The sequence below is a fragment of the Limulus polyphemus genome, unplaced genomic scaffold (genome assembly GCF_000517525.1).
Source record: "Limulus polyphemus unplaced genomic scaffold, Limulus_polyphemus-2.1.2 Scaffold649, whole genome shotgun sequence".
NCBI lineage: Eukaryota > Metazoa > Arthropoda > Merostomata > Xiphosura > Limulidae > Limulus > Limulus polyphemus.
The window spans coordinates 325,172-336,981 of record NW_013666259.1 but is presented as its reverse complement, the minus strand read 5'-3'; the positions used below and the strand labels follow the sequence as shown (position 1 = coordinate 336,981).

General features: G+C 32.0%; 1 protein-coding gene across 1 annotated transcript in view; it reads right to left on the bottom strand.

Moving 5' to 3' along the window:
* Positions 1-5,050: 5,050 nt before the first annotated feature.
* LOC106459696 (dnaJ homolog subfamily C member 16-like) overlaps positions 5,051-11,810 on the bottom strand; it is a 33,987-nt gene continuing 27,227 nt past the window's right edge. Inside the window, exons 10-11 of the mRNA XM_013919343.2 lie at positions 10,706-10,919; positions 5,051-8,250 (exon numbers count right to left, since the gene is read on the bottom strand). Coding sequence (XP_013774797.1) covers positions 8,008-8,250; positions 10,706-10,919 — 457 coding nt within the window. The 3' untranslated portion in view covers positions 5,051-8,007. The remainder of the gene's footprint in view (positions 8,251-10,705; positions 10,920-11,810) is intronic.

The following is an 11,810-nucleotide window of genomic DNA, read 5'->3' as shown; positions in this document are numbered from 1 at the left end:
AAGGCAGCTAGTCATTACTACCCACCGCCAACTCTTGGGCTACTTTTTACCAACGAATAGTGGGATTGATTGTCGCATCATAACGCCCCATGGCTAAAAGGGCGAGCATGTTTGGAGGGACGGGGATTCGAATCCGCGACCCTCAGATTGCGAGTCGAGCACCCTAACCACCTGGCCATGCCGGGCCCAGCCTACTAGTTTCGGATCTATTTTTCTACATAGCATGTGCATCTTACTTTTTCTTTTTTACTTTCGATCCCTGTAAAAATCAAAAGTAAAGCACAAATCTCAAATATGTCTACTTTTTGAGGGATTGTAGCAGAATATTGTTTGTACAAAATGTTACCTAGATTGATCGAAATATGGAGGAATGTAAGAGGAAACCCTAAATCTGTGAAATATTTTGATCTTTACTGTCCTCTATAAAATCACAAGAACGGCACGAATTCCAAATCTGTCCTGTCCATTTCAGTCTTGGGGGAGCAGGGGCTGTCATAAGGCATCGTTATGCAAAATTTCATTTGGATTAGTCAAAATATAAAGAAATGTCAGGTGGAAACCTGCTCTTATTAACTTTGATCCCTGTAAAATTATAAGAAATGCACAACTCTCGATACATCTGCTTTAGTCTGTAGGGTGGGGGGGGGGGGTCGCAAGGTATTTTTATGTCTAGTCTTATTTGGATTGGTGGAAATATAAAGGAGCTGCAGGCCGAAGTACGAGTTTTTTAGTGTTTGACTTTGACTTCCTAAACTAGGATTGTCGTCTAAATAATAATAAAAATTAAAATGTGTCTGGGCATACAAAACTGAGGTCCAGAAATAAAGAAATGGTACAAAAGTATAACAATTAGAAAGGAAGATACGAAAGAAATATATAAAATACAAGAGTTCTTAAATTACCAAATTATTTTATACCGTTTACTACCGGTGGTGCCCACATATTGTATTACAGTGAATAATTTTATGTTTTCGTCTGTTACAGCGCTCAGCATAAAGAATTGTGTTAAAACATTAGATGAAATCACTCCTTTTCCATAGGAGACCCCAGCAGCTGAATCCATGAGGTCAGTGAACAATATATATATTTCACAGTGTATTTCATGATCTTACGTACAGTATAATTATTAGACCGCAATTGTATTTTAATTATTTTGACGATATTACGGACGCTGTAATCAACACAGTTATGGACCTGCAAGTAATTACAAAAGCAATTTATAAAAGTGTATTAACAATGTTATGATTAAGATAAAAGGCACTAGAAGATTGTATTACTACATCACTAAATACAACTTATATTTAATATGTAAAACATTAAGCATTATTGATTCTAATTCCCCTTTTCGTTGTTTTTGTTAAAACTAGCGATACTGATATTAAAACACTCATATTTCATTATGAACAATATACATAATTTAAGCCCTAGCCAGAAATTTATTTCGGGGCTCTTAAAACTAATTTTAACTTTTCACTTATGAAATTTGTTCATGATAATATTATGATCATGATTTTTATTCATAATCAGTTACCTTGCTACAAGGTATCTTTAAATCATCTAGGTTTTAAAAAAAGAAGACATTTTTGTTGGACTAAATTGAAATTTTTTTAAATCAGTTTCAATGAATATAAGACGATATATTAATTTATTCAATCATCATATGTTTTACCTGGTCGAGTATATTATACAAAAACATTTTGAATATGCAAATAAGCAAGTCACCTGATAACCACAGATACAATAAAATCGCGGTGGAACGAATGTATCAGAACTACATTTTGACAATGTTTGGTATTTTGAAGATAGTACGATGCAACCGAAAATTAATCGCTTTTAAGAAGGATAATGCAACAGCTCTTTCTGACATAAAACATTCGTACACTCATATAATAAATATATGGGTAGATCGGAAACGTAGAATTTCCAAGACGAGGATATCCATTCTACATAGTGGCGTTAGAAAACAAAGTAATATGAACCAACTTGGGGCACTAAGTATATGTCTAGAAAAGACCAGAGAAAAGGCAACTAGTCAGCACCACACATTGCTGCAATAGCAACATATCAAGCTCAAGTTAGTTTTCAAAATTGAAAAGCATAAGAAATGAGGAAACTTTAATTATCATGCTGCAACAGTAAAACAACGGCACACAGTACTGATGTTGCTTAATGAGACACTCAAACTAGATAGATTGCGATTATATTGGACACACATTTTAAAAATTCAAGTCACATTAACTGGAAAAAGTTATCACCAACTCGCATCCTTTCATAAGTATTGAATTTGGTTCCGAATGCTCTAGTAATTTTATCTTATAAAAGAGCGCTGCCAATTTTGATGTCCACTGCTTGTTTGGTGTCTCTAAATGAGGAGAGTCCCTATGTCAAAAGCCTTAGCCCCCTTCTCTGTAGGTGACGTCAGCTGTAAATTTCAATTCAAGTTGTTTGCTCGATCAGTTACAGAATTTGCCCTATCTATCAAACTGAAAGGAATTCATCAGATGTATGTAGATATAGTAAATTAGGACTCATAGAGATGTATCCAAGATTGTGTTTTCTGAAACTACTTCTTGATTCAAACTTTTCCAGTCGCATCTTGTTCTTGAAAGAACTTATCATCTGCGTGGAAGATTGTCATTAACAAGCTCCACAACATGGCATTAGCAGTGTCTCAGTGACTTGATAGTGCCAGATGAAATTAAATATTATTTATGGTCGTTCCGAAAATCATTTTTCTGTTGAAGTAGTAGTTGTTCACTTGTACCATATATATAGTTTTTACTGTATATATTGTGTATCCATGCTTATGTTGGTCGTGCTATTAGCCTATTACTATGCTTGTATTGCCTGTACTATTGTATTATGTTGTGTACTTTACATAAACATATATATATATATATGATATTCAGGCCTACACAATGAAGCTTGCCATTATTATTGACCTGCCACTTATTCTGCACAAAAACACTCAACTGTTCTGTCCGTTACTATACAACCTAGGAAATGCATGTTCATGTATTGATGTTTCAATATTACTATTACTAGTAAACAGCACTGGGTATTTAGAACTCCCTTCTCACAATTATATCTATCTATATTGTTATATAGTTCCCACTCTTGCATGGCCTAAGTACTAATCAATGCATTATGGTGTAAAAAACGATGTATGATGTAATCGTGATGCACAGTTATGTAAATGTAGTTATGATTATGCTTTTCCTTAACATTAGATAATACTGCATATTATTTTAAGTAAATTTTGTTGATGCATCTCTATTGAGAACGCAACTTGTTAAACCTTTATTATATATTTACCGAAGTTAATTACACTTCCCAACTAACTTAAGAGGCAAATACAATTTTTTATATTTCCTACATGGTTTAGTTTTATTTGAAGCACTTTCCACCATAATGGTTAAAAATGTTCTGACATCATAGAAACTTGTAAATAGTAGTTTGTTAACATACATTTTCCTGTAATACAATTTTTTCATTTAATTTTGCACAAAGATACTCAAGGGTTATATGCACTAACTGTTCCCAATTTAAAAAAGATAGACAAGAGGAAAGGCAACTAGTCAACACCATACATTGCCAACTCCTGTCCTACTCTTTACCAACGAATAGTGGAATTCACTATCACATTATAATTCACCACAGCTGAAAGTCAAGCATGTTTGATCCTGCTAGCCGAGCATCCTAACCATCAGAGCATGCCAGACCATCATACAAATTGACAATCTTGATAAAAGAGTTAGCACAAAGGATCACACTTAAAATAAGAGCCAAAACTCGAGCGCTTTCGAATAGTTGACTATTCTTCTTCATGAGAACAATGGGTGCAAATTGACACATGGATTAACCATGAGATAAATAGGTCATTGCAATAAAGACATACCATTTAACCTCTCAGTGGTTAAAAACATGGCTACTCAAAGTGAAACTGTACTGGTGATAACATTGTCTAGGAATAATGGAACTGGTAAAAATGTTAACAATAATAATTCAAAATGTGAAATAATAGAACTTCTGAAAGTAGTACTAGTAATAATACAAAGTTAGAACAAAATGTATTATGTAAAAAATTATTAACATGTAACTTTCTGTGGAATGTAAGTGGTGTCTTTTTGCTTCCTGGTTTTGGTAATTATACAACTAGTTTTGATTGTCTCATTTTTTTTCTTAATTGAAATTCTATATAATATTAATATTTTGTGACACTGTGTACATGACTGATGAAAGGAAAATATTCCATTGCAGCTATTCATTTCTTTAACATAATGTGAGTTTGGTATTTGTTCTTGATGAGACACCAATTATACCTTTTTTCCTGCTACCTGTATGCACATTCAAGACATTTTGAGAAATGCAACTCCCCCCCTCACCTCCAAGATCCACATCTCTAGAGAGTGGTACAGTACATATAATTTACCATATGCTGTTCTTTAAGTGGATTTTTCTATAACCTTTTAGAAAAGTTATCTACGTGACTGTCACATCCATCGGTGACTTCATTCTCCAAACAGCTCCTTCATTATTTTATAAAGCATACTTATGCACAGTTGGGAAGACATCATTGCTTGCCACCTACATCTACGGGTCTAGTGTCAACACTATTCATTTTAATATTTTCAAAGCACATGTGCATACTGACTAGTAGAGCAAAAAATGGTCTAAGTTGCTTATTCAGCTTTATCCAAGTTCACATTTCCCAGCCGGCTAATAGTACACAATACCTTGATTACTATAGTGAAACCTTTATGAGTGATTATAAATCACAATAAAAAATCATTAAGTAACCCGTAAGTGCATACAATACTGTGATAAAATTTATGTAAACTCAAAATCAGCCCAAGATCTGAAGCACTCTTAAAATTTCAAGTACTAAAGATCAAGTGTAAAAATTAATATTATTTTTAGTTGCAATAAATAATATACTGCATATAATAATTGGTATATTATTATTATACACATTGTAATGTTTTTAACAGTTTCATAGCATTTAAATGCAAAGGTCCTACTTACTATTACAATGAACAAATTACAAAAATCAAATTTCAAAAAAAATTTACTTTTTCAACAATCAACGGACAAATGTGGGGAAATGAGAAGTACTCTAAAAGTTCATTAATCCAGTTTCAGTTACATAACATTTTTGTTTCCACAAATGTCCTACGTACTACATAGAAACTACTGATTTTGGTGTTAACTATACATAAACAGTCTTTATAAAATGATGCCATAAAGTGAATTCACACTTTTGAATCTTCAAAGAATTTCACATGTGTGTTATAATTAAAATCAAAACTTTAAAAAAGTTTATACACCAGCTTGTATTTACAATGATAATTAAAACATTAAATATGTAATTCAATGATTTCTTTTTATACCTCATTATAAAAAGTTGTACTGTAAGTCTAGTAGTATGTTTACAATAAATAACTGTTGCTTAAAGAGTGTGACGTAAAAACTAACACTGAAAATAGTTTTGTAAAACAGTACACACTTGTATGATAGTAAGTTGTATCTGTAACTTACTCTGTTCAAAGAAACTTTTCAATATTTAAACTAAATTTTACAGTGTCAAGAAAACCATTTATTACTGTATTATTTATGCACTTATTTTCCTTTCTCTATTATATACACATAATAGCCAATTAGTAAAATTCTGAAAATTTATAATCACATAAATCAATTTACAGCAGTTACAATTTTATTTTAGATCAAAATAATTATTGAAAATTTCTGAAACAATACAAATGAATTGTTTAACAATAAAGTTACTATTAATTAGACATTCTGGTGTTTGATGTATAGAAATTTAAGATTTCAAACAAGCAATTCTGTAAGAGTAGATATCAAACTGAATAGTGCATAAAATTCAGTCATGTTTTTCCAATCCACTTTTAAAGCAAATCAACACTATGCTAGTTGCAATTTAAAACTTTAAACAGTCATCCAGGTATTAAATCAAACAAGTTTGTTTTCTGGAAAGTTACATGTACTGTAATAATGGGAAAAAGCACACAAAATGAAAAGTAACTAAAGTTCAAAATCACATATACGCTGAAAACATTTACTTAAATACCTGTGGATGCTTACGAATAAATATAATTCATATGAACATAAATACATGGTAAAAATGTACAACACAATATGGTGCCAGTTTAAAACAAGGTATTTAAATAGTTTTCACGTAATATTCTTAAATAAAAGAAGAGTGAACAAAATAGACTGAATCCAATACAGTGTAGAAGTCACTAACATAAAGATTTTAAACACATCAAAACTGACATCTTTATTTTATAATTATTACTCAATTGCAAAATCAGGTTGAAATCTGTAACAATTATTAATGTAAAATTACATTAATGGTAATTTATTTTCCAACTCACCAATGAATATTGTACAGCAATTAAAAGTATTACATATTATCTATCAACTAACAATGAATTCAAACATATTTTGACATTTAGTAAAACTCGGCATAATACGTACATATGTGTATATATTATTCAGCATAATACGTACATATATATTATTTTGCTTCAGAATACATTATTTACCATACAATTAAAATAGAAAATATCCAACTTTCTATGAATTTTTTAAAATTCTACAGTTAAGTTTTGAGAACTTGTAAGATAGTAACTCTTAAAATAATGGATAATGTTATTAATAAAATACTTTTTATATAAATCAAATTATTTGAAATTCTGCCTGAATGACAATTAATACAAAATGTTTTCAGAAAGAGACAAGATAAATTACTATCCAATATAATTTATTAGACAACATTTTGGACAATAGCCATTCATCTGGTATGAAGTTGTAACAGCTCATAAAAACAAAAATAGTGTTATATATTTTGATTGGATGAAAAAAATTTAATCTAATCTCAACAACAATGCCTTAAAGTAGAAGAAGGGCCATTCTATAAAATACTGTCCATCTTTGTGGGTCTTGTAAACAGCATACTTTTCAAAGGTTATAATATTTTTTATATACTAACTCAGCAGTGATTTTTCTATTTTTGTAATTTTTATAATTTTCTACCACTTATTGGATATAACAACAATGAAGAAAATTTATTAAAACTACTATAAAGACTTGGGTAACAAAGAAAGTTGAGGTTCATATTACAAGCCCTGTAATTTGGGGCATCTTAGAAGTATTAGGAGAATAAGTACCATCATGGTTCGGACATAACAAGCATTTCAGTTATTTTTTTCACTAACACCTAGATTTCATTTCAATTCATAATTTTTCTATAGATGTTTCATTATGAAGAAAATGCAGTTGAAAAATCCAACAGCTTACTAAAAGGGACTAGATTTCATAATCGTACAACATGCATTCACACATCTCTTGCATATTTCATTCTAAAAGTTCATGATTACTACAGATATTTTAAAGAAAATGCTACTGAAAACATGCTATCCAATATTTCTTTGCAATACTTTAGGGAAACAAGAACTACAGTGAAACCTTGTTATCCAAGAAGCTGTCAAAAAAAATCCTGAGATGTAAATGCTATCAAGTGCTTAAATTTCTTTTGTAAGGGCTTCTTTTCTTTTCAAATCACCTATTGGCAAGGGTATTTCACTACTGATCTCATCAATTATGAAGTAATTTATAACTTAGGATACAACATTAACTATTAAAAATGACATATGAAAATAGCAACAACAAAAACATGGAATTTACGATGACTTGCTCTTGGTTGGTGTTGATTCTAAAATGGGTGAGAAGTTTTATTGCACAAAACCTCACACAGCACCTGGTGTGTTACAGAAGAGACAAATTAGACAGACTAGTCATCCATTTGGTATAACAAGATAGCAAAGTAGCTTAATTTAAAACTTCACAATCATAATACAATATATCATATGGGTAGCAGCAATTCTGGAAACATAAGTTTACATGGTTTTATTCCCATGTAAAATCTTATGAAAACACCAGAATATGAGCATTTTGTCTTAGAAGTAGATTACGCTCTACAAATTTCTACTTCATGTTTACTGGCCAATATTGAATGTAGTACCGCTGAGTGGTTCCTTCAAATAGTCGATCCAACCAGTTTGATAACCGGTCGAGTAGATGTTCTTCAAAAAGCACATTATCTGACTTCAATCTGCCATTACTTCTGTTTAAGAGCTCTCCTGTTTCAATGTCACTACTCTCCGACTCACTACAGCTCTCTTCAAATCCTATAAAATTTCCATTGATACCATCTATTGTTTTGGATTCCTGTAGAAAAATAAAAACAGTACAAAATATCTTGCAGTGATGTTATTATGAAAAACAAAACAGCTTCAAACTCGTATATGAGAAAAAAAAGTATGTTTAATTCAGTGATCGACAAAAACAAAAGTGAAATATATGGTATTACAAATAATTATGGAAACACACAAACAATACACATAGAAGTGTAAAGAAGTAACTTGCAACTAAATATTCTGGTCAATTTGTTGTTAATACAGAAATTAAGAACATTGTGTTAAAACTATTTTAGTTGCTAGTCAATGCAATCACTTCTGGTCATGCTCTATATAATGACTGTGCATTATGAAAATTGTTTGTTTGTTTTGAATTAAGCACAAAGCTACATAATGGGCTATCTGTGCTCTGCTCACCATGGGTATCGAAACCCAGTTTCTAGCATCGTAAGCCTGCAGACATACCGCTGTGCCACTTGGGGGCCCATGATGAAAATAGCTATGAAGCATATTTTCCACTGCAAAAAAGACTATTGTATGGCTGTCAAGCACAAATCATATCAAACCTCCCTGCAGGCTTTCAATAATCTATCTAGTGTATGAGGATGATAGTTTCCCAGTGCCTATTTCAATAGTCCATTCACACAAAAACCCAAAGATGCTGTAATGGATATTTGACTTGTACATCTTCTTATGAAATAGCATGAATTCCCCATTCTACAGCTGCTTGAGGTATGCAAAAGTTAAATGGATACATCACAAAAGCAACTTGTGTGCACGTGGCTTGTGTTGCTTTTACAGATAGAGATTCTTCTTGATCATGTTGTGTACTGTTGCTCAGGCTACTGAACTTTTTGTACCTGCCAGCAGTTAGAGTGCTATCAAATTTGAGTGTATCTCCAAGATCATTGGTTAAGATGCAGCCAAAACTTGTATTGATCCCCCAGTATAGTTCACTGTGGATGTTGTACATCAACTATATCTTTTTCTGCTTTTGAACAAACTGTTGCTGACTGTTATCAAATAATTTTAATTCACCTTTAAAAAGCACCCTCATCCAACTTTGCTCACCTCACTGTATGAAGTCTGATACCCATTTCAGCCTTCTGGTTTGGTTATCTTTCCTAAGCAGTAGTTTCTGAAAGGATACACTTCCACTGAGATCACCTCATGCTAAGATGAATCTTACTGTTCACATCTTTAATTACAGTTAGGCCATTGGTAACATCTCTACTGGACTATCATGTATCATATACAGAGCACACACTACTGGACTATCATGTATAATATACAGAGCACACTCTGAATTATTAACATTTTTGAAGAGTTTTCTATTTTGACTGCTTCTGTTATCAACAGTACTACTTTCACATACCCTCTTCAGAGATTCCATACAGCACATTTCTCTTGTGGCATTTCTGTCCTGAAAGCCACGAGTGTATTCACTACACTACGACTAGTACTATCTGTAATGGTTTAAGTGCTGTTACAGTATTATACTGATGTGTCAAAGTGTGACTGGTTAGATGACAGCCAACCACAGTGTAAACTATCAACAAATGAGCTTCACGAGGGGAGCTTATTTGTTGGATTTTGTATAAAGCTACTCAAGGGCTATCTGCACAAGCTGTCCTTAATTTTGAAGTGATAAACTAGGGAAAGGGTAACTAGTAAACATCACCAACTGCCAACTCTTGTCAGTACAACTAACGGGATTTCACCATCGCTCTTATAATGCACCAACAGTCTCAAAATGTGCAGCTCAATTTTTGTTGGTGGTAACAACATATGAACCACAGCCCCAGTTCTATGAAACAGTGTACAAACCACTGGGTTGCACTCAGCCCAATATTGGGAGATATCCAATAATATTTGTATTTTATACCCAATATATTCACTGTTATGGTACCTCTTAGTTCCTTTTAGATGAAATATATCTGGTGTCTCAATAACAACATCATATAGTACCCCTTGGTTCTTTTTAGATGAAATATATCTGGGGTATCAATAACAACATCATATGGTACCTCTTAGTTCCTTTTAGATGAAATATATCTGGGGTATCAATAACAACATCATATGGTACCTCTTAGTTCCTTTTAGATGAAATATATCTGGTGTCTCAATAACAACATCATATGGTACCTCTTAGTTCCTTTTAGATGAAATATATCTGGTGTCTCAATAACAACATCATATAGTACCCCTTGGTTCTTTTTAGATGAAATATATCTGGGTCTCAATAACGACATGTTGATAATAACATGCTAAAGTATGCTCATAGTACATTTCATATTATATATATCTTGAACCTAAATGGCTTATTCAAAAAAGAGAAAGACAGATAACTGCATTTATGATAACTGTGAAAGCAAACAGACAGATTATGCTAAAATAGAAAATACAATGTATTTCTACTATGCAAATAAATTTTCTTTCTAGTCTTTTAAATGTACAAAATTCTCTACAGGATCTATCAAACTTACCTTGTAATCACAATGATCCATTCGTGGCTCGGCATGCTTGGCATGATACACACAAAAATACTTGCGGTATCCATTCAGTGACAAAACGGTACCAATGCAGTTCTTAGGGTTGATGTTGAGTTTTCTAGGATCTCCTAAAGTTTGAATTAAAATTTGATGGTACCACTCCAAGTTCTTTTCCACCATCAGAAAAGCAAACATCAAGGTTTTGTTCCTTAGTAGAGAGAGAGGGAGGAAGAGAAAAAAGGTTGAAAGCATAATGTATAGACAGGACTCTGAGATAAAAGTAATAAAATCCACAAATGAACATTTCCAGTATACTCTTCCTAAAATCCTAAGCAGCCTGGGATAGGAAAATTTTTAAAATTCCCAAGTCTTCTTCAACTATTGAATATATGATGTTGATGGTGAGTGAGAACCATCAAGTGTTTATCTGCAAAAAAACCCTGTTAAATATGTACCACACCAAGTTTTTACCACTATAAGGAAAGCAAATATATCTTCTGCTTTGTCCACAATACTAGATTCAAAGAACATCTTTTAAAAATAATGTGTTACATTATTTCACATACTAGTATGAATGAGGAGAGGAATGGATTCTACACCTGACTTGTATTCTGATCTGAATGAAAATCAGCTTCCAGATATGATTTACATGGTAGTAAAAATAAAAACTGACTTCTAGTATTAGCCAACATGTTTGTAAACAATGAATACTGACTTCTAGAATTAATTCCCATACTGGTAGGAATAAATACTGACTTCTAGAATTAATTACCATACAAGTAGGAATAGAGACTGACTTCTAGAATTAATTACATAACAAGTAGGAATAAACATTGACTTCTAGAATTAATTACCATACAAGTAGGAATAAATACTGACTTATAGAATTAATTACCATACAAGTAGGAATAAATACTGACTTCTAGAATTAATTACATAACAAGTAGGAATAAACACTGACTTCTAGAATTAATTACCATACAAGTAGGAATAAATACTGACTTACTAGATTAATTACCATACAAGTAGGAATAAATACTGACTTACTAGATTAATTACCATACAAGTAGGAATAAATACTGACTTCTAGAATTATTAC